The 23,985-nt window shown below is 43.5% G+C and overlaps 1 protein-coding gene across 2 annotated transcripts in view; it reads right to left on the bottom strand.

Annotated features, from left to right (window-relative positions):
• Positions 1 to 23,985, bottom strand: part of LOC138651123 (uncharacterized) — a 49,192-nt gene that overhangs the window by 19,424 nt on the left and 5,783 nt on the right. Inside the window, exons 3-11 of one of the 2 annotated variants that reach the window (XM_069741121.1) lie at positions 20,994 to 21,128; positions 15,476 to 15,556; positions 13,669 to 13,753; positions 9,601 to 9,735; positions 8,379 to 8,437; positions 7,418 to 7,616; positions 5,257 to 5,400; positions 4,944 to 5,064; positions 2,877 to 2,989 (exon numbers count right to left, since the gene is read on the bottom strand). In XM_069741121.1, the coding sequence (XP_069597222.1) occupies positions 2,877 to 2,989; positions 4,944 to 5,064; positions 5,257 to 5,400; positions 7,418 to 7,616; positions 8,379 to 8,437; positions 9,601 to 9,735; positions 13,669 to 13,753; positions 15,476 to 15,556; positions 20,994 to 21,128 (1,072 nt within the window). The remainder of the gene's footprint in view (positions 1 to 2,876; positions 2,990 to 4,943; positions 5,065 to 5,256; positions 5,401 to 7,417; positions 7,617 to 8,378; positions 8,438 to 9,600; positions 9,736 to 13,668; positions 13,754 to 15,475; positions 15,557 to 20,993; positions 21,129 to 23,985) is intronic. The other variant, XM_069741122.1, reaches the window with a different exon arrangement.

Genomic DNA, 23,985 nt, shown 5'->3' with positions numbered 1-23,985 from the left:
TGTTTGAATCTCCTCTGTAGAGTGGCAGCATGGGCTCCTCAAAACAACTGTCTAATGATCTGAAAACAAAGATTATCCAACATAGTTGTTCAGGGGAGGGATACAAAAAGCTGTCTCAGAGATTTAACCTGTCAATTTCCACTGTGGGGAACATAGTAAGGAAATGGAAGAACACAGGTACAGTTCTTGTTAAGGCCAGAAGTGGCAGGCCAAGAAAAACATCAGAAAGGCAGAGAAGAAGAATGGTGAGATCAGTCAAGGACAATCCTCAGACCACCTCCAGAGAGCTGCAGCATCAACTTGCTGCAGATGGTGTCACTGTGCATCGGTCAACTATACAACGCACTTTGCACAAGGAGAAGCTGTATAGGAGAGTGATGCGAAAGAAGCCGTTTCTGCAAGCACGCCACAAACAGAGTCGGCTAAGTTATGCAAAAACACATTTGGAGAAGCCAATTTCTTTTTGGAAGAAGGTCCTGTGGACTGATGAAACCAAGATTGAGTTGTTTGGTCATACAAAAAGGCGTTATGCATGGCGGCCAAAAAACACAGCATTCCAAGAAAAACACTTGCTACCCACAGTAAAATTTGGTGGAGGTTCCATCATGCTTTGGGGCTGTGTGGCCAATGCCGGCACCGGGAATCTTGTTAAAGTTGAGGGACGCATGGATTCCTCTCAGTATTAGCAGATTCTTGACAATAATGTTCATGAATCAGTGACAAAGTTGAAGTTACGCAGGGGATGGATCTTTCAGCAAGACAATGATCCAAAACACCGCTCCAAATCTACTCAGGTATTCATGCAGAGGAACAATTACACTGTTCTGGAATGGCCATCCCAGTCCCCAGACCTGAATATCATTGAACATCTATGGGATCATTTGAAGAGGGCTGTCCATGCTCGGCGACCATCAAACTTAACTGAACTGGAATTGTTTTGTAAAGAGGAATGGTCAAAAATACCTTCATCCAGGATCCAGGAACTCATTAAAAGCTACAGGAAGCGACTCGAGGCTGATATTTTTGCAAAAGGAGGATCTTCTAAATATTAATGTCACTTTTCTGGTGGGGTGCCCATACTTATGCTCGTGTCAAATTTTGTTTCAATGCAGATTGCACATTTTCTGTTAGTACAATAAACCTCATTTCAAGGCAGAAACATTACTGTGTCCAACAGTTATTAGATATATGAAACCTAAATAGCTGTTGCAAAAAAAACTATTTTTATAAAACATTAAGCTTAAGATTAATAGGGGTGCCCAAACTTTTTCATATAACTGTATATACACACACTGCACATACACATGTATATACACACACTACAATTATTATTATTATCTAACCTTCAAAAAGAACCTGAAGACCCACCTCTTCCGACAAGCCTACAACCTGCAGTAACCACCGATCGACCAAACCGCTGCATGACCAGCTCTACCCTACCTATTGTATCCTCACCCATCCCTTATAGATTGTGAGCCCTCGCGGGCAGGGTCCTCTCTCCTCCTGTACCAGTTGTGACTTGTATTGTTTGTACTTGTTTTTATTATATATACCCCTCCTCACATGTAAAGCGCCATGGAAAAAATGGCGCTATAATAATAAATAATAATAATACACACACTGCACATACACATGTATATACACACTGCACATACACATGTATATACACACTGCACATACACATGTATATACACACACTTCACATACACATGTATACACACATTGCACATACACATGTATATACACACACTGACCATACACCTATATATATACATGCAGCGCCCCAGAGTCCTGGTTGTTGCAGTAATGTCGCTCTGCCACTAAGGGGAGTGATGTTATGTCTGATTGCACTAAAGGAGTTCACCTGACCAGGTATCACAGTCACACATTACACTTCACACTCCGGCCACCAGGGGGAGCAAAAGGCACTATGTATTAGGCCACTCCTCACACTGGTAAAACTGGGGGTTGGACAGGAAGTCAGGGAGGACGCAGCCTGGGAGAGCTCCAGGGAGGACCTGTCAGGGGTGGGTTCCTGGCAGGTACCTAGCAGAAAGGACAGAATGTACGGAGCCGCGCCTGCACTACCTTGCGGCGGCATCTCAAGGAAGGACACGAAGCGAAGTATATTGTGGAGAAGTGAGAAGCGGGATCATAGTACGAAGGAGATAGAGCCAGTAGGAGTCGTGCCCCGAGAACTGCAACATCCTTCTGAGGCGCGTAGCCGGTGGCCGGAGCACCGAGGAAGTAACAGACTCCAAGCATTACTTCAAACAGCGGCAGGACAGTTAATTACAGGTTGGCTGTCTGACTTAGATCACCTAAACGGACATGGGAGGCAATCGTGGGAGAGGGGCGTCTCTAGGGTCCCAGAATAACTCCTGGCCTACATGTCATACAGGTGCGTCCTAGCCATATTATCTGGGGGACAGAGAGAGAGAAAGAACAGATACAACAGTTGTGAGGACTATCCCGTTTTGCTCAGCAGGGAAGGACTACAACACACTGGCGCTAGAAGGTAGACACTGATCCCCACCTTCAAAGGGGAACTCTGGATGTGCCTTCGGACCGGCCGGTCTCAGCCAGCCCTGTTAGCAGTGCTCTGGACTGCGGACCCCGAAGCCTTCAGTAAAAAGGTAAAGAGACTGCAACCCTGCGTCCTCGTTATTCCTCGCACCTTGCACCACGCACCATCACCTTTCATTGGACGCCCCTTAGCAGGGTCATGGACCGGGTCTAGCCACCGTCATAACCCTGGACCGAGTACCCCGCGGCCCTGCGTCTGGGGGCGCTCCATACACACTGCACATACACAAGTCAATTTTCGGCATAATAAATTTTCCAAGCTCAAATTGGAAATATTAAAGAGAACACACCACTTTGCTAACTGTATCCTGGTGAAAAAGCATTGCTGGATAGTTTTCAAAGGTGTCTTGTTGCACTTGGTGATTATTGATTTGCTCCCTGAGAAGAACCTCTAGCACCAGACCTGGAAGAGAAGACACTGTCAGCACCATCTATGTGCAGAGTGAACTGAATTTTAACATGCAGGACACTCAGATGTCCCAGACCAGTGTCTCTAAGAAGCAACTCAGTAGACCTTTGGGTCAAAATACAGAATTTTATGGCATTTATTTAATTGATCGACTGATTGAAGATGTCAAAGAGTACAAGATGTGGAACAGCTCCATACTTTGTGTAGTGGCCATGAGTGGTACTGCATGCTCTTACCAAATCACTTTTATGGGAGACGGCATCCATTACCATAAATCGCAGATCTTCTTTAGAGATGATGTGATTTGTGTCCCATATTAAATGGATTTAGTTTCCTCTGGTGCTGAAGAGGTTAATGACCCTTTCTATGCTGGTTAGAAACATGCAGCTCCATTTCAGCTGCTTCTGATCTGGTCATTACCTCTTCCTATAAAAGTTGGTCATACCATCTTGCTCTTGCCAGTGAAAGATTTGTCTTCCTGTGCTGTGTGCTAAAGCTATTTGTTTGGAGTAGAGTTGTTATAGTAGTGTTCTGTGGTTTGCTGCAGTACGTGTGTGTTTATCTCCTGGTCCCTGTTCCCATCTAGTTTATTCCTCCCTGTCCCTATTCTCCTCCTTATTGTTGGTTAGTGTACTTGTATGATAGAGGTTTTCTGTTATCCCTGTTTTGTGTTTGTGCCTTGTTCACCTTACATTTCTGTCCCATACATCATGGGGTGGAGGAGGGGACAGATTAGGGTTTAACAGGAGCACATTAAGGTCGGAGACTTGGGCCTATCTACCTTCAAGAGTACCCCTGGGACAGGGAGCGTCCCAGTTCCAGGGACAGTTTTAGGCCCCCCTAACTTACTGAAGACCATCACAGTGTGACAGAGACAGCGTGCAGTAGCATTCATGGCCGCTACACAATGTATGGAGCTGTGCCACTTCCATTGCTGATCAGTGGGGGCACCAGGAGTTAGATCACCACCTACCTGATATTGATGACCCTTCCTAAGGATACTATTATGAAACACTCGATATCTGAGGGTAAGCCAATGAAATATGAAAGAAATGTATTTGTGGAATCTAAAAATATCCAAAGCAATATTGACGTTTCGATGCAACATCCGGACGTTCATCAGAATGCCAGAAGGTCATGCTCCCTGCTGTAATGTGCTGCTGCAGTGCAGTATAGAGCAACCTCCACCAGGGGGTGCTGGTTAAGGAAAGGAGGTTGTACACACAGCGCAGCAACACTGAACAACAACACAGGTGTCACAGGTAAAGAAAGAGACGTAAGACAAGCCAAGGTCATACACGTAGATAGCAGTGCGGTACAGAAGGGGCGAGCAGAGAATAGTCGGGGACAAGCAAGACGTCAGAGCCTACCAGGAACGTGGTAACCAAAACGTGAGACGTAAGACGGAGTCAGGGTACAGGCCAAAGGTCGGAACAAGTCATAAACGGGTGCAGGCAGTCAGAGGCAAAGAGGAACACTAGTACAGGGATCCAGGTCAGGTGCTCAAACCGTGCAGAATGAACTATAGCTGACACTGGCCCACAGGCTGCAGCGGACTTAAATAGCTCAGCCAGCTTCAAAGTGAGGCAGAGAGGATTAACTCCCACATGACCAGTCCAGAGACAAGACAGCTGAACACAAACTCAGAACTGGATCATGACACCTGCTATTTCATCTTCATGCCTGCGTGCACTGAGTCTTTCATATTATTGTAGTCATGGATTGGAACCCTCCAACCCTAAACGGAGTGACGTATATAATTTGCTGTTTTCCTAAGGATAAGTCATCAATATTAAAGAAAACCCCTTTAACAATAACAGCAAAAAAGGACAATAATAAAACCCTTAATAAATAATATACATCGGTCTGGGACAAGAAAACATTTGAGAGATGAAGATGATGTATACGGCCGTCATCCTTCCGTAGGGTTCCGCCTCGGAGCACTTACTGTCCAGAAGACTCTGCATCGGATCCGTCCCAAACATCATGGGTTCGTACGTCCCGATCATGCCCAGCAAATGCTCCAGAAGGAACAGGTCCACCACATGTTTGTTTGCCGTCACTGTAATCTGACAATAATGCAGCATTTATGTATAATAACATTCTGTTATAGAACTTATTCAGAAGAATTCCAAGAATGATGTTTATTCACTAAATACGCTAAATAACAAGTGCTTTAGATGTGAGAAAACGTGAAATATTATTATATTCTACTTCTCCATTTGCTTAATCTCAGACGAAAGCTTCTCCCCTTTCCTTACCTGATTTTTGTGCAGTTCAGAGAGTTCGTCGTCACATTCGGTGAGGACAGAGATGACGGCGTCTTTCACTTCTTTATCAATTACCCCCTGGATGAGATTATTCAGGAATCTGTCTTGTTCAGTTTCCGCATTTAATTCATCTACCTGTAAAATAAGTGCACCAGGGGTGTACATGAGGAACAAGACGATTTCTGACCATTATATGACCCGTATCCAGTTTTCTCCTCTACGGGCTCTATGTCTAATTTTCAGTTGTCTCTGAGCTAGTGGGTGTAGACTAGCCGCTATGATGTCTCCTATGCACAGCACACAGACATGAGTTGTCTCTGAGCTAGTGGGTGTAGACTAGCTGCTATGATGTCTCCTATGCACACGCACACAGACATGAGTTGTCTCTGAGCTAGTGGGTGTAGACTAGCTGCTATGATGTCTCCTATGCAAACGCACACAGATATGAGTTGTCTCTGAGCTAGTGGGTGTAGACTAGCCGCTATGATGTCTCCTATGCACACGCACACAGACATGAGTTGTCTCTGAGCTAGTGGGTGTAGACTAGCCGCTATAATGTCTCCTATGCACACGCACACAGATATGAGTTGTCTCTGAGCTAGTGGGTGTAGACTAGCCGCTATGATGTCTCCTATGCACATGCACACAGACATGAGTTGTCTCTGAGCTAGTGGGTGTAGACTAGCCACTATGATGTCTCCTATGCACACGCACACAGACATGAGTTGTCTCTGAGCTAGTGGGTGTATAATAGCCGCTATGATGTCTCCTATGCACAGCGCACACAGACATGAGTTGTCTCTGAGCTAGTGGGTGTAGACTAGCCGCTATGATGTCTCCTATGCACACGCACACAGACATGAGTTGTCTCTGAGCTAGTGGGTGTAGACTAGCCGCTATGATTTCTCATATGCACAGCGCACACAGACATGAGGGATTCCTGCTCTCCTGCTGTGTAGAACATGTTCCAAAGCAGCAGCCGTATGGGAGATATTGTACAATTGTATTGAGCAGTGTAGATGTGATTCCAGCACTGAGGTGCAGTGAAACACTTACTAGAAAGCTGCAGCATGATTCTGTTGCCTACCAGGATAAGTGTATGGTCAGCAGATATGGAGCACCTGCATAGGACACATGTATAATACCTCCTGGCCATGCATGCATCCTGGTGGGCTCCTCTTGGCACTCTCTCCACTTACGGGGCTATGAAAATGGCTGTGCTCGGCATGTATTAAGAAGAACTCAAGTAGAAGCCTCTGCACAAACACCAAATATTAAGCCATTTTTTGCCTCTAATCCCGCTCCTCCCCGACCGGTGATTAGTAATAAGTGCAGTTATTATATCCGTCCGTCACATAAACCATCGTCTTATTCAGCATTAAAAGCTTCCAGTTTTACACTTTATTTCCTTGTTTCATTTCACCTCTGTAACATTTTGTGTTATGGATCGATCATGTATTTCCATGAATTACATCCATAAAGTTTAGTTTTGATTCACGATCTCTGACCTTCCACTGTTTCCGCTGCACTCGTTTCTATCACCTCATTAATAATGGATTAAAAATATCCGATACGCAGCTCTTTTTTTTTTTTTTACATACTTTTAGTTTGTCTTTCATTGTATTGTACTATATTTCTTAAAAGGGCTGTCCAGGGTTTTGGTATCAGATCGGAGGGGGTACAACGCTTGGCCCCTCCATTAACCATCAATGTACAGGGCAGAACAGCTCCATACACCATGCAGTGGCCGTTCTCAGTACTGCAGCTCAGATCACGTTCATTTCAATTAGGGCTGAGCTGCAGTACTCAGAATGGCCACTATGCACTTAGTGGCGCTGTGGTTGAAGCAGTAGCTGATTAGTGGGGGTGCTGGGTGTCGGACCCCTACCAATCTAGAAGTGAATGGAGAATAGATTGAAAATATGGACTTCTACTCTAATGACCGTTCATAAACCATGTAAGTAAATGCAGTGGTGGCTCCACTGCTCCTTTCACACAGGAATCACGGGAATCACAGGACTTCGATTCTCATTTCTCATTGGTCGGACCCCCATGATCACACATTTTTAACCACCTCTGAGGATAATGGATAAATAAGGATTAAGGCGCTATTAACCCCTTAACATCCCTCATATTCCCTTCGCTTACTCACCATTGACGATAGCTCTGTTTGGATGATACTGGTGAGAATTTCATCTATACAATCGTGCAGCGCCGTCCGTATTAGATGGTCGTCCACAAAATCTCTCACCATCCTCCTGAGCACATGAGCCGACAGATCTCTCAAGATTTCAATTAACAGTTCATCGAGAAAAGTCGGCGAGTACGACCCGTCCGATCCTCCGCGATTACTAATGGGGGTGACAAAAAAATGGACACGGTCAACATACTCTCTGCTCGGTTTGAGTTTCCTATAATGAATGCTAAAAAAAATGCAGAAAATATTGTGAGATGCAGAATAACAATGTATTAATGCATTATACGTATGTGTAATAAATACATTATATATACATGCTATATATATATATATAGTATGCTACATTTTACAATATTTTTTGCAAGGTCTTATTTTGCAGCATTTATGTATAGCTCTTGCAATTCTCGTTCCATTCACAATGATCTTTTTCACACGCTTATTAGATGCTTCAATACGAAAGATCTATTCATTGCTGCTAACGTTCATGTGCATTTCCTGAAACAACAGGAAGTTAGAGTCTAAAAAAGCCCCGGTGGCCGATGTGAGAACTACAAGGTTTATCACTTGTATTTTTAATAAAGATTATGCTATGGGATAAAGAAAAACGTTGCTAACCTTTTTTTTAAATAATGCATTTAACACAAAAACTTGATTTAGGTCATTTTCTGATGAGACATTACTGAAAATTGAGGATGCACAATATGACAAATTTACCGAAGTCCTGGTGTATTTGTATCTTTATAAAAATGGTGCCTGCCATGAATGTCATGTGCATGTAGTGTCCTGCTGACACTTTTCTCGGACCCCTGCAGCCATATTTAGGCTACACCCGCAGACTGGACAGGTTCTGCCACCCACCATGACCTGGCGCTCAATGAACCTAAGTTCCCCCCTGATTAATTATAAGAAACGTTACTCGTTATATTTGGGCTCTGATTTCCAGTTTCTTGCTGTTTTCTTTCTCTTCTTTGGCATCTATGGGTTAAAAAAAATAAAAAAATCATTGTAAATCACAGTCATGTTTGGAACCCTTTAAACTTTAACCCTTTCTTACTGTCCAAAAGCCCAAATCACTAAGGGTACACTAAGCCCCCTATTCGGAAATCATAGACTATTGTTCTAGTGGATTAGCGGATCGTTCGTATACAATCAAACACTTTTGAAACTTACTGCTAATTAATATTTGTAACCGTTTTTGAGCTATTAACACTTTTTGTTTGTTTGCAGCTTGTTGCCTAGGAGACCGACCGCTGCTGCTGTCTAGCTTGAGCAAACTGTACTGAAGCTGGCCGGTATTATTAGGCAACAGCGTGCTCCAACGATCCTGACCAACTTCAAAACAGCGCTTACAAGCTCGATAGAAAAGCACTTGTGAGCACTGCACATATTCTGCAGCGGTGGTCGGTCTCCGAGGCAACGAGCTGTAAACCAAAGAAAAGTGATAATATCTGAAGAACGGATTAAAATTTTAACAAGCAGTAAATTGCAAAATTCCTCGTACTTACAAGCTCTACCGACAGAAGTCATTTTTGAGGATGAGATTAGCTATTTATAGGGACCCAGTTTCCTTGGAAAATACTATTTCTCCGCAGATAAGGATTGCCCCTACCGATCTAATATAGATTACTGATCGACAGGCCATCAAGAACCGGATGAACCCATTAAATCTACTAATCTATGGAACAAAGCAGAATATTTGAATCTCTCTATCAGAAATATCACAGGACCACAAAAAACAACCTGATTTAAAGGGGTTGTTGAGGACTTTGATATTGATGGCCTATCCTTTGGATAGCTCTAGCTATTAAGTAATCAATATCAGATCAATTGGGATCTGACACCCCACAACCCCACTGATCTGCTGTGTGTAGGTTCCGCGGAGGCGGTGAATACACAGGGTACAAGGCTGGAACAGCACAGCGCCAAACACTGTGTAGTGGCCATTCTCGGTACTGCAGCTCAGATCCCTTTCACTTAGGAACTGCAGTACCCGAGAATGGCCACTAGAGAGGATATGGAGCTTTGTACAATGTGACCTACTGATCTCTGGGGTGAATGGTGGAAGAAAAGCCCCTGTATTATTTTTTGCCCATATTATCCCGATTATTGAAACCCGATGATAATGACAATGCTCTTACCTGTGAGCTATTTGTTAACGCCTCTATAAGAACATCCGGCACAATCTCATCAACCAAAATCTCAGATATAAAGGAGTCAACAAAGTCCCGGGCAAAATGCTTATTTTCTGCGAAGTATCTATGTGAGCTGTGCTCCTAGAAAAAAAAGAGGAAAACAGGTGAAAATGACACGAATTTACAATGCAGCGAAGGACCGGACATTATTTATTAATCGAGCCATTTCCTAAGCTTTAATATTTCATGCTCATTGACCTGGAAAGGTCGCCGGCTCGCGAGGACGTGATCTTGTAAATGCTGAGGCTTAGTAGGTCGCGTCGCTCTTTAGTGCTTTATAACACTGATCTTTTAATAAAGACTAATCAGGAATTCTATCATCCAGCCGGATACAATATTATATCGCAAGTTAACAAAGTGACCATCGATTTAATTTTATTTCACAGATCAATAGTACACATGAAAATAAGCAGCGTCGTAATACAGTATATCTTATCAGAGGAATCTGCTTCTTTGTCCTCCCGGACTGATGATTCCCTCCCGATTCATGGGTAACATCTGTATTTAGAGAGGACAGATTTCTCCATTACTGAGATAGGAGATGACGGTTGGTGCTTTATAAATTCAATGGAGACAGGAGGCCGACACGGACATTCTGCTGCAAGGTCTCGTGAAACGACAGTTACAGATCTCCATAGAGCTTTATAAGCACCAACTGTCATCTCCTATCTCAGTGATGGGAAGGTCTGAGCTCACTGAGTACAGATATTACCCATCAATTGAGGATTTTCGAGAGTGAAATATCAGTCCAGAAGAAGCTGATTTTTGGGAATTTCTGGGAGACAGGGATCTAAGGGATAATGTTTTTCCAGGCCTGGTTTGTCGCTCGTCACAAGAAGATCCCAGTCCTAAGCCTCTCTCCTAGCCAAATCAAATCTCATGCTTTGCACTGAGGAGAGGTAACACCCCGAAACAGGTGTCGCTCTCGATAAGAAGATCCCAGTTCTAAGCCTCTCAACTTTGACAAATAACATCTCATGGTTTGCACTGAGGAGGAGCAACAGCCCAAAACACGTGTCTATAAATGATTTTTGAGTGTGAAATATCAGTCCAGTAGGAGAAAGAAGATCCTGGGAGCTTAAGACTGGGATCTAAGGGGTGTCGTTTTTCCAGGCCTGGCTTGTCACTCTTCACAAGAAGATCCCAGTCTTAAGCCTCTCTCCTAGCCAAATCAGATCTTATGCTTTGCACTGAGGAGAGGTAACACCCCGAAACAGGTGTCGCTCTCGATAAGAAGATCCCAGTCCTAAGCCTCTCAACTTTGAAAAATAGCATCTCATGGTTTGCACTGAGGAGGAGCAACAGCCCAAAACACGTGTCTATAAATGATTTTTGAGTGTGAAATATCAGTCCAGGAGGAGAAAGAAGATCCTGGGAGCTTAAGACTGGGATCTAAGGGGTGTCGTTTTTCCAGGCCTGGCTCGTCACTCTTCACAAGAAGATCCCACTCTTAAGCCTCTCTCCTAGCCAAATCAGATCTCATGCTTTGCACTGAGGAGAGGTAGCACCCCGAAACAGTTGTCGCTCTCGACAAGAAGATCCCAGTGCTAAGCCTCTGAACTTTGACAAATAACATCTCACGGTTTGCACTGAGGTGGGGCAACAGCCCAAAACACGTGTCTATAAATGATTTTTGAGTGTGAAATATCAGTCCAGGAGGAGAAAGAAGATCCTGGGAGCTTAAGACAGGGATCTAAGGGGTGTCGTTTTTCCAGGCCTGGCTCGTCACTCTTCACAAGAAGATCCCAGTCTTAAGCTTCTCTCCTAGCCAAATCAGATCTCATGCTTTGCACTGAGGAGAGGTAGCACCCCGAAACAGTTGTCGCTCTCGACAAGAAGATCCCAGTCCTAAGCCTCTCAACTTTGACAAATAGCATCTCATGGTTTGCACTGAGGAGGGGCAACAGCTCAAAACACGTGTCTATAAATGATTTTTGAGTGTGAAATATCAGTCCAGGAGGAGAAAGAAGATCCTGGGAGCTTCAGACTGGGAGCTAAGGGGTGTCGTTTTTCCAGGCCTGGCTCATCGCTCTTCACAAGAAGATCCCACTCTTAAGCCTCTCTCCTAGCCAAATCAGATCTCATGCTTTGCACTGAGGAGAGGTAGCACCCCGAAACAGTTGTCGCTCTCGACAAGAAGGTCCCAGTCCTAAGCCTCTCAACTTTGACAAATAGCATCTCATGGTTTGCACTGAGGAGGGGCAACAGCTCAAAACACGTGTCTATAAATGATTTTTGAGTGTGAAATATCAGTCCAGGAGGAGAAAGAAGATCCTGGGAGCTTCAGACTGGGATCTAAGGGGTGTCGTTTTTCCAGGCCTGGCTCATCGCTCTTCACAAGAAGATCCCACTCTTAAGCCTCTCTCCTAGCCAAATCAGATCTCATGCTTTGCACTGAGGAGAGGTAGCACCCCGAAACAGTTGTCGCTCTCGACAAGAAGATCCCAGTGCTAAGCCTCTGAACTTTGACAAATAACATCTCATGGTTTGCACTGAGGTGGGGCAACAGCCCAAAACACGTGTCTATAAATGATTTTTGAATGTGACATATCAGTCCAGGAGGAGAAAGAAGATCCTGGGAGCTTAAGAATGGGATCTGAGGGGTAGCGTTTTTCCAGGCCTGGCTCGTCACTCTTCACAAGAAGATCCCACTCTTAAGCCTCTCTCCTAGCCAAATCAGATCTCATGCTTTGCACTGAGGAGCGGTAACACCCCGAAACAGGTGTCTACAAACTGAGATGCTGGTTTGGTTTTTATCCTAAGCCATGTAGCAAGGTTCGATGACTTTTAGGATTGCTACTTTTAGTAAGTGGCAGTTGAGGTCAAGTCCTTTTCCTTTCTAAAGAGGCTATTTGCATATTTCATTTCCCAAAGGAGAATTGTATGGTGTATAAGCCTCCTCACACTGGCAAGTCATTCTCCACAAGGAGAAACGTTACCCCTTATATCCCCAAATAAGGAAGGAATCAGAACTCAACCTCACTGGTCCCGACAGGTCCTGGTTTGATACTTACCCGTTTCTACCCGTCTCTTAGTCCTTCCTGGTCTTCTCTTGACACACGTACAAGAACATCCAATCACTGGCAAAAACGTGTCATTATCGTGGCCAGTGAATGAACGAGAGGGCCTCTCTGACTATTTCTTTCTCAACACAGAGGGCTAAGAAGCAGAGACTGGTGAGAACGGGCAAGAGACGGGATCGGTGAGGATTAGTATCACTTTATATTTGTACCAGTCTCCACCAGTTTTTAATAGATACGAACAGCATCTATAACTTGTTTAGGTAATCTGCTATTACCTATTTTTCGCCCGCGAAGCCAACTAATTGCCAAAGCTATAAAGTCGTTAAAAAAATGAGGGCACCCAAAGGTGTCACCCGGAGTCCTGGTCATCTGTCTCACTGGGTACCAAATTCAAGTTGCATCAATAATGGCCATACAGTTACAATGTTCATGTGGATTCTCCCCAAAAAGCTACGTAAATTCGGTCCGTGAAAAAAAAACTGACCAATGTTATTAAAAAGATGAGCGAATTTGCCAATTAAAAAAATATTGTTGCATTCATTAGTCTCTTCCATATGTCGGATGAAACTCGCGCGAAAATCTAATATCCCACATGGAACATTCGTGTAGATTCTGATACATTGCAATTCTATAACATAGGAAACTATCTGGTCTTGTCAATCTTAAAACCGCTCGTGTATAAAAACAGATGACAAAACGGATGCAAAAATGGCCATTTTTTTCTGCCTGAAAAATGATAGATTTTTTTATATGCTTGTGTGAACTCAGTCAAATCCGATCACAGGCATGACGCCACGGCTGTAGTGTAGCACCATGCTTATTATTGCCACAGATTCTACATGGAAAAACAGGTGATTTGCACACTTCTATGATAATGTGGCGAATCCTAATCTACGGCACAAGGGTCGGACCCCTGGAAATAGATTGCTGATAGGTTTCCTTTCTGTGAAGTAATATGACTGCGGGGGATGGGACGATGACATCCACTTACTGCGGTCGGCTTCCCTCGGTCGCACTCAGTGCTCCTCACTAATATCGATTTAGGAAAGAACGGATCATATTTAGAACTTCTCCTCCTAGAATGGAAAATATGCAGAAATTAGAAACTACAGGTAATGTCACATACAGCTGCTTCTCACAACATTAGAATATCATCAAAAAGTGAATTTATTTCAGTTCTTCAATGTAAAAAGTGAATCTCCTATATTCTATAGAGTCATTACACACAGAGTGATCTATTTCACGTGATTATTTCTGTTAATGTTGATGATTATGGCTTATAGCCAATGAAAACCCAAAAGTCATTATCTCAGTAAATTAGAATAAATAATAAAAAACACCTGCAAAGGCTTCTTAAAAGTTTAGGAAGGTCCCTTAGTCCTTTTCAGTAGCTCCACAATCATGGGGAAGACTGCTGACAAGACAGATGTCCAGAAGGCAGTCACTGACACACTCCACACGGAGGGTAAGCCACAAAAGGTCATTGCTTCTTCTACGTTCATTGTCTATGGAACTGTTGGAGAACGTTAAGCTCAATGTTTCTCCATTTCTGATAGTCCATGGAACAGAGGATGAGCATGATAACCTTCATTACAGTCCCCATTCTTGGGACTGTTGAGGGTCCCACTTGGTCCCCTAGCAATCAGATAATGATAAATTGGATTTTGATAAAATCCCTTTAAGGCAACGCGTGCAGTTGGACTCTTTACCTTAATTTTTCAGCGCTACTCCAAGAATGTAAGAAAGTCAGGTAGGACCGAGTTAAATCCCGACACTGCAGGTCTTGATTAGATGCACCTTGCTAGCTTTGACTAAGAACAAGGACATGTGTTCACCTTTTTTCTCTCAGTAAGCTGGGGAAGTTGACCAGAGTGGGTTGTATTGGAGCTGTGGAGAGACAAACCCGAGTCTCTGAAAGGTTTCTGCACAGGCCGTGTGCACCAAACTGCAAGTATCAGTTGTTGATGTGGACAATAGTCGTTTTGTTTGACCGAACTGGGACTAGCTCAGCCTTGTGTGAGTAGCCAAGGTCTATTCTGTTTAGTAAGAACCTGGACAAGGCTATGGATTTTGTGTTTATGGTTTGGTTTTTCCGTGCTGTGACATAAAAATCACACTGTTTTGACACAAGAATCCAGTGCCTGTGTGAACGCTGCTTACTGCTGAGCGTGAATCCCTACAATAAATATATTGAATTTTTTTTTTAATATTCCATCAAAGCTCTTTACGAAAGAGACCACATTATGTGTTCTTCTGCAGAAATGCTACAAGCCCCCGCTTCATCCTTCCCATGCAGCACTATGTAGCAGCTAATGGTTCTTTGCTGCTCCACTAGGCTTTCCGGCATCTTGTCGGAGCAGATGTTGGAGCGGCTTATCCCGATCTCAGAATTATGCAGTATTATGTATGCGTTTGGCTCCTCGCTCTAAACAAAAGATGTTACATTGCATTTGGAGACGGTGCCCTGGGTTGACTCCATTTTCTGAAATTGCAATGCCTGTAATCAGTTCAAGAGGCATGAGATGTGCTTCTATTACAGTACATATTGCAGAGAAGTAATACAGGGAAGGTGCTGCGAGGCTCCGGCGCTGAATACGAGGAGGCGATAGCTGCCGGATCAGACTCGGCTCTAATCGCGAGACGTAATATCAAGACCACGTCCCAAGGCATCTTCTCCCATCACTGGCAGGTCCATTGGATCAAACACCTTTTCTGCATATCCTAAAACCCGAGATGGAGGATAACCAATCATACCATCTAAATACTAACCCGCTTATAATGCTAGTGTCAAGACTTACCCCTCGTGCTGCTTTTGTGGCTTCGTGTCAACGTAGTCCAAGTCTACGTTCCCAAGATCCCAAGTAGATTTGGATGTGAGGCTGGAACGTAAAATGACGAAAAGGGATCATCCACAAATTCATATGTGACGCAAAGCAATTCTGCAATGTTACAATAGATTGTCCCATTATTCTAACTCTGCACAGAAGTTACGGTATTTTCTTGAGCATGGGCAGAGATCAGCTCCACCCCTACAAGTTTTTGCAAGCCAGATATTCATCTTACAAGGTGCACTGACGGTTCGCTCTGTTGCCAGCTCCTTGCTTCTGATCGGAGCCAGCGAGAGAGCGCACTGTCATTGTGGGACTAACCATTCCTCTGAAATGTAGGTCACTGATGACGCTTTATTTCGGGGGGGGGGGGGGGGGGCAGAGTCTGCAGAAATTACCGGAGTCTCTGCCCAATGATGACGCTTTGTTTGAGTATCCCAGCATGCCCTGGGATTCTGTAACAGTGCATCATCAAAAAGAAAGCAGTGAAAAACTAGATAGTGTAGTTAGGGAAGGATGAGGAATTTTTAATGCAAAGTATTTTAGAAAATAGTTTAGTTGAAAGTGTTTCTGGCTTGTTACTACTGATCTGAGCCGGTGAAAGAGTGAACTGTCACTGTGCATATCACACAGTGCACATTATGCAGGGACTAGCCCATCCCCTGAAATGAAGGTCACTGATGATCATGTAATTAGGGAAAGATAGCGATTTTTTAATAAAAGTATGTTAGAAAATAGTTTAGATTATGGTATTAAATAGACAGGGATTTACGATGAAAATTACTTTGTATTTCAGACCAACCATTTCCCTCAATTTTCAAGGTTTTTGCAAACTTCTTCACTTAGAGAATGATTGTAAATGAGCATGTCTAGCCGGCAATACTTCTGGAAATAAGTAATCTGTAACAAGAGCTTGTAGGAAGGATTCACTGTACATGCGCACACATGAGAGGGATCAGTCTGCCAATATTGCTGTTATTATTACCCCGCTGATATAGTTACTATGCAAGTGCACTTGGTTTATTGTATGCTTCTTTCATGCTTTTTGTGTTGTGATATAATTTCAGCAAAATAAATACGGTTTCCCGAGAAGTTAACAAAGACAGAACAAGAAGTCGCTGTGTAAAAGAATTACACAATATGAAAGACCCTATAATGAAAATGTCAGACAAAGGAGGGAGTGCGCCTCTCCGCAGATGTCAGTGTGCAGACAAGACGTACTCAGACGGCTTAGCAATACAAATAAAATACATTTTCTCTTCAAAGTTCACTACGGTATATAAAAAAACAGCAGGGGGAAACTTTGCAAAATATCAAACCTAGATACAGATTTAAAGGATAGATTCAGCCTCAGACCAACGCGCGCGCTCCATCCTGACTCTGTGATAAATGTTTAAAGGGTCTGACATCAAAAAGTGAGCAAAACGGAATAATAGGATATAGTGAACTATATTAGTCCAATGGGATTTAACTCTTCAATTGCTTATTTTTTTTAAATTTCTGCATAGGAGATAGGAAGCCGACTGCACCACCTTCACATCTAAGCTAAAAGTGCCATTCGGAGCCTAGAATTGCATATTGTACACTGTCTAGAGATGTGAGATCTTACTCAGCTTCTGAAACATGGAGAGATTGGTTTTGGTTACATGTCTTTGTCCGATTGCATGTAATAATATTGTTGCTTTGTGCTTTGATGATACTGTTGCTGTACTTTTGCTGTAAGTGTTGCTGTACTGTTACTGTAGGTGTTGCTGTACTGTTGCTGTACAGTTGCTGTACTTTTGCTGTAAGTGTTGCTGTACAGTTGCTGTAGGTGTTTCTGTAGGTGTTGCTGGGCTGTTGATGTACTGTTGCTGTAGGTGTTGCTGTAGGTGTTTCTGTAAGTGTTGCTGTACTGTTGCTGTACTTTTGCTGTAAGTGTTGATGTACAGTTGCTGTAGGTGTTACTGTAGGTGTTGCTGTGCTGTTGCTGTACTCTTGCTGTAGGTGTTGCTGTACTTTTGCTGTAGATGTTTCTGTAGGTGTTGTTGTACTGTTGCTTTAGGTGTTGCTGTAGGTGTTGCTGTACTGTTGCTGTACTGTTGCTGTAGGTGTTGCTCTACTGTTACTGTAGGTGCTGCTGTACTGTTGCTGTAGGTGTTGCTGTAGGTGTTGCTGTACTGTTGCTGTACTGTTGCTGTAGGTGTTGCTGTACTGTTACTGTAGGTGTTGCTGTACTGTTGCTGTAGGTGTTGCTGTAGGTGTTGCTGTACTGTTGCTGTAGGTGTTTTTGTAGGTGTTGCTGTACTGTTGCTGTAGGTGTTGCTGCACTGTTGCTGTAGGTGTTACTGTACTGTTGCTGTAGGTGTTTCTGTAGGTGTTGCTGTACTGTTGCTGTAGGTGTTGCTGCACTGTTGCTGTAGGTGTTGCTGTACAGTTGCTGTAGGTGTTACTGTATGTGTTGCTGTGCTGTTGCTTTATTGTTGCTGTAGGTGTTTCTGTAGGTGTTCCTGGGCTGTTGCTGTACTGTAGCTGTAGGTGTTGCTGTAGGTGTCTCTGTAAGTGTTGCTGTACTGTTGCTGTGGATGTTTCTGTAGGTGTTGCTGTAGTTGTTGCTGTACTGTTGCTGTACTGTTACTGTAGGTGCTGCTGTACTGTTGCTGTAGGTGTTGCTGTAGGTGTTGCTGTACTGTTGCTGTAGGTGTTGCTGTAGGTGTTGCTGTACTGTTGCTGTAGGTGTTTTTGTAGGTGTTGCTGTACTGTTGCTGTAGGTGTTGCTGCACTATTGCTGTAGGTGTTACTGTACTGTTGCTGTAGGTGTTTCTGTAGGTGTTGCTGTACTGTTGCTGTAGGTGTTGCTGCACTGTTGCTGTAGGTGTTGCTGTACAGTTGCTGTAGGTGTTACTGTATGTGTTGCTGTGCTGTTGCTGTATTGTTGCTGTAGGTGTTTCTGTAGGTGTTCCTGGGCTGTTGCTGTACTGTAGCTGTAGGTGTTGCTGTAGGTGTCTCTGTAAGTGTTGCTGTACTGTTGCTGTGGATGTTTCTGTAGGTGTTGCTGTAGTTGTTGCTGTACTGTTGCTGTACTGTTTCTGTAGGTGTTGCTGTACTGTTTCTGTAGGTGTTGCTGTACTGTTACTGTAGGTGTTGCTGTACTGTTGCTGTAGGTGTTTTTGTAGGTATTGCTGTACTGTTGCTGTAGGTGTTTCTGTAGCTGTTGCTGTACTGTTACTGTAGGTGTTGCTGTATAATTGCTGTAGGTGTTGCTGTGGGTGTTACTGTACTGTTGCTGTAGGTGTTGCTGTAGGTGTTGCTGTGGGTGTTGCTGTGGGTGTTGCTGTACTGTTGCTGTTGGTGTTGTACTGTTGCTGTAGGTGTTTCTATAGGTGTTGCTGTACTGTTGCTGTAGGTGTTGCTGTAGGTGTTTCTGTACTGTTGCTGTAGGTGTTGCTGTGGGTGTTGCTGTACTGTTGCTGTAGGTGTTGCTGTACTGTTGCTGTAGGTGTTTCTGTAGGTGTTTCTGTACTGTTGCTGTAGGTGTTGCTGTACTGTTGCTGTAGGAGTTGCTGTAGGTGTTTCTGTAGGTGTTGCTGGGCTTTTGCTGTACTGTAGCTGTAGGTGTTGCTGTAGGTGTTTCTGTAAGTGTTGCTGTACTGTTGCTGTACTTTTGCTGTAAGTGTTGCTGCACTGTTGCTGTACTGTTTCTGTAGGTGTTGCTGTACTGATGATGTAGGTGTTGCTGTAGTTGTTGCTGTGCTGTTACTGTAGGTGTTGCTGTACTGTTGCTGTAGGTGTTTCTGTACTGTTGCTGTAGGTGTTTTTGTAGGTGTTGCTATACTATTGCTGTAGGTGTTTCTGTAGATGTTGCTGTACTGCTGCTGTAGGTGTTGCTGTACTATTGCTGTAGGTGTTGCTGTGGGTGTTTCTGTACTGTTGCTGTAGGTGTTTCTGTACATGTTGCTGTACTGTTGCTGTAGGTGTTTCTGTACATGTTGCTGTACTGTTGCTGTAGGTGTTTCTGTAGGTGTTGCTGTACTGTTGTTGTAGGTGTTGCTGTACTGTTGCTGTAGGTGTTGCTGTACTGTTGCTGTAGGTGTTGCTGTACGTGTTTCTGTAGGTGTTGCTGTACTGTTGCTGTAGGTGTTTCTGTAGGTGTTGCTGTACTGTTGCTTTAGGTGTTGCTGTTCTTTTGCTGTAGGTGTTGCTGTACTGTTGCTGTGCTGTTGCTGTACTTTTGCTGTACGTGTTGCTGTACTGTTACTGTAGGTGTTGCTGTACTGTTGCTGTAGGTGTTTCTGTAGGTGTTGCTGGGCTGTTGCTGTACTGTTGCTGTAGGTGTTGCTGTAGGTGTTTCTGTAAGTGTTGCTGTACTGTTGCTGTACTTTTACTGTAGATGTTTCTGTAGGTGTTGCTGTACTGTTGCTGTACTGTTGCTGTAGGTGTTGCTGTAGGTGTTTCTGTAGGTGTTTCTGTAGGTGTTGCTGTACTTTTACTGTAGATGTTTCTGTAGGTGTTGCTGTACTGTTGCTGTACTGTTGCTGTACTGTTGCTGTAGGTGTTGCTGTAGGTGTTTCTGTAGGTGTTGCTGTACTGTTGCTGTTCTTTTGCTGTAGGTGTTGCTGTACTGTTGCTGTACTTTTACTGTAGGTGTTGCTGTACTGTTGCTGTAGGTGTTTCTGTAGGCGTTTGTTGCTCTGTTACTGTAGGTGTTGCTGTAGCTGTTGCTGTAATGTTGCTGTACTATTGCTGTAGGTGTTTCTGTAGGTGTTGCTGTAATGTTGCTGTACTATTGCTGTAGGTGTTGCTGTACTGTTGCTGCAGGTGTTGCTGTAGGTGTTGCTGTACTGTTGCTGTACTGTTGCTGTAGGTGTTGCTGTAGGTGTTGCTGTAGGTGTTGCTGTAATGTTGCTGTACTATTGCTGTAGGTGTTGCTGTACTGCTGCATGTGCTAATTGTATAGCTTGGCTCTTTGCAATTGTAGTCATGCCAAGAAATACATTGTTATTAATGCAACACAAATAAACTTCATAGCTTAATAGAGCCATAACAAAGGGGCGACTTTCAGTTCCAGGGAGGCAAACACTTGGACAATAGCAAGAGCTAAGTATGCTGGGGAGTGAAAACAAAAAGTGATAGGAGGTTCCAGAACCTATCGTGTTGACAGAATGCTATTGAATATAAAATTCTCACAAAAAAAAGAAAGGATGCTGAGTTACAGAGCCTGACAGATGCTGGCCACCTTAGACTGGTACAGGTACTAAAATCAGTTTTAAATTAAGTTGCCGGGGGTGAAGACAGCAAGACTATGAGGGTCTACAGGTGTTGTGTGGAAGGACAGGTATCCTCTAAGTGTTAATAAGACTGAGCTGTTCCTCAAGTAAAATGCAAAATGTTTACACAAATGAGATGAATTTTTTTGTAATGTAAGAAATGTTTTCGCTGGTGAATCATTCATCTGTGTGAACAGAACCATAATCCCAATGAAGGACGCATATTAGTAATTTAGCCCTACCTCGGCAGGAACGGCCTCGGCAGACTCTTGTTTTTCTGTTTCGCCGACATGGCTTTTTCATACGAGGTCACGGCGATGAGGTCATCCCATTCTGCTCGCGGTAAAAGGCCGTATTGTTGTCGTACACGGCTCAAGCTGCAAAATACAAAAAGGACTTTGTGTGTATTTATTACTTCTAGGTAAGAAGAGAGTAACAGATGCCATCCTGGGAAAAGGGCGTCTCTGAGTGAGGGAAGTATTAGGAAGGTTGTTTAAAAACAATGAATAATAATAATATTCATCATCCTCATAATAATCATGATCATCCTCATAATCATAATCCTCCTTATCATCCTCATCCTCCTCCTTTTCCTCCTCCTCATCATAATCCTCCTCATAATCCTCCTCATCCTAATCATCCTCCTCCTCATACTCATTATCTTTATCCTACTCCTCATCATTCTCATCCTCCTCATCATCATCCATCATCCTCATCATCCTCATGATTATAATCCTCATAAATATCCTCATCATCATCCTCATCCTCATAATTCTCCTTATAATCCTCCTCCTTATCATCTTCCTCATCATCATAATCCTCCTCATAATCCTCTTCATCCTAATCCTCCTCATCATCATTCTCCTCCTCCTCATCATCATCCTCCTTATCCTCATCAGCCTCATAATCATCATCCTCCTACTCATCCTCCTCATCATAATCCTCCTCGGAATCCTCCTCATCCTAATCATCCTCCTCATCATCATCCTCTTCCTCCTCATCATCATCATCCTCCTCACTATCCTGCTCATCTTCCTCCTCATTCTCAACATCATCCTCATCATCATCTTCCTCCTCCCCATCATCATCCTCCTCACTATCCTGCTCATCCTCCTCCTTATTCTCATCATCATCTTCCTTCTCCCCACCTTCCTCCTCATCCTCCTCCTCCTCCTCCTCCTCATCATCATCATCCTCATCCATTCCACATCAGGAGAAGCTGAAAATCTAACATGTAACTGCAGAACGCTCTGTTGTTGATGAGTCTGTTGGAAAGACAGAAATGGCCGCACTACAGGGGACAGAAATCACTCAGCTTCTCTCTAACTTTTGCTATCCCATGTGATTAAAGGCTAAGACTTAATGAAGTTGTCCACTACTTGGACAGCTCCTTGTCATACCCCTCGCTTGTGCTTTGTGCACACAAAATCTTGTTGCAGAGTTTTCGGAGCAGAAACTGAGCGGAACTTCTACGTTTTTGAAAAGTTTTGAATTTTTGAATGGGATTTGGAAAGTTTCTGCTCAGTTTCTTCCTTGAAGTCTTCTCTGCGTGCACAAACCCTTGAAAGACTCTTTCTGTTCATTTCTATTGTAAAACCACTTTGTTCATATGTTTAGTCTTTTGATGTTTTTTCTTCCACTTCAGGTTCGAAAAAACACATTGTTTGAGAATAGAAATGCCTCCTTCTTAAAAATGACTCAAATTAGGCACCGTATAATCAGAAGGCTGCACAAACGTTTCAGGATTAAAAAAATAACTCTGCAAAAAATGCTTCAGGAAAAGAAAAAGCTTTAAAAAAAAAAAACTCACCAAAAATGAGAATTTCCTGGAGCAGATTCCATTGGAAAACTCATCATAGTTTTTTTTTAGGGGTTCAAAAACCATGTGTTTTTCAAGTAGAACCCATTTCAGCAAACTTCTGTTTTCTGGAAGTCTTTGGAGGAGTTTTTATTCATCTTAGGCTACGTTCCCATTTGCGTTGCTGTGTGTTGCGTCGGCGACGCAACGCACAACGCATGCAAAACGCATGCAAAAACGCATGTTTTTGTGATGCATGCGTCCATTTTTGGCTTGCTTTTGGACGCAAAAAAAAATGCAACTTGCTGCGTCCTCTGCGCCCTGATGCTTGCGCCAAAAAAGACGCATGCGTCACAAAACGCAAGACAACGCATGTCCATGCGCCCCCATGTTAAATATAGGGGCGCATGACGCATGCGTCGCCGCGGCTGCGCCCGACGCACCACTAATGTGAACGTAGCTTTAAATGGTTTTTGGAATAGTTTTTTTTTCCTGAAGCGTTTTTTTGCAGCCATTTCATGTTTTTCTTTTCCATCAAGCATTTATCAAAAGATCGTCAAGAAAAATAAAGCTTAAAAACTTCTATGAAAAGAAAAGTGGATTTCCCATAGAAATGAATTGGAAGAGTTTTTGAAGAAGTTTTTGAAGAGTATTGTATATTGGAGAGGATCCACTCAAAAAAAAAAAACTCCTAAAAAAAGAAAGAATTCCAGCATATATAGATGTAGCAATACAGTAATTTATGTACTGGAGAAAATATGATGCCTCATGCACACAATGGACTCACTGTGGTTTCATACTATGGAAGTGTAAGGAGGTGGCGGAGACCCTCAATTGCCTTCTCTCTCCTGAATAAGGCCTCTTTCACATTTCCGTCTTTTGCTGTCCGTTGCAATGCGTCATTCTGTGCAAAAAAATGCATCCTGCAAAGTTGCCCGCAGGATGCGTTTTTTGCACATAGACTTGTATTACCGACGCATCCCGACGTATGGACACACGTTCCATACGTCGTGCACTAGATGCGTCGGTATTTGGCAGACCGTCGTAGCGAAAAAACGTTCAAGGGAATGTTTTTTTGTACGTCGGTTCCTGCAATTTCTAACGCGCATGCGCGGCCTGAACTCCGCCCCCTCCTCCCCGGGACTTTAGAATGGGCAGCGAATGCATTGAAAAACTGCATCCGCTGCCCACATTGTGCCGAATTTTCACAACGTCCGTCGGTACGTCGCACCGACGCTTAGAGACGGCCGCGTACCGACGCAAATGTGAAAGAAGCCTAACAAACACATGTGCAACGTGCGGCTTCCTAATGTTTTATTGATGTAATGTGCGGTTTTACAATGTTCTTGTATGTGATGTTTAATACTGTAATATAAAATGTATTCTTTAGCTTAGGGATAGAATACTAAGGGTTAAACCGTTGGGAGGAGTTAAAA

The sequence above is a fragment of the Ranitomeya imitator genome, chromosome 10 (assembly GCF_032444005.1).
Source record: "Ranitomeya imitator isolate aRanImi1 chromosome 10, aRanImi1.pri, whole genome shotgun sequence".
Classification (NCBI taxonomy): Eukaryota; Metazoa; Chordata; class Amphibia; order Anura; family Dendrobatidae; genus Ranitomeya; species Ranitomeya imitator.
The sequence above is the reverse complement of the archived record's forward strand: the minus strand, read 5'-3'. Positions and strand labels throughout refer to the sequence as shown.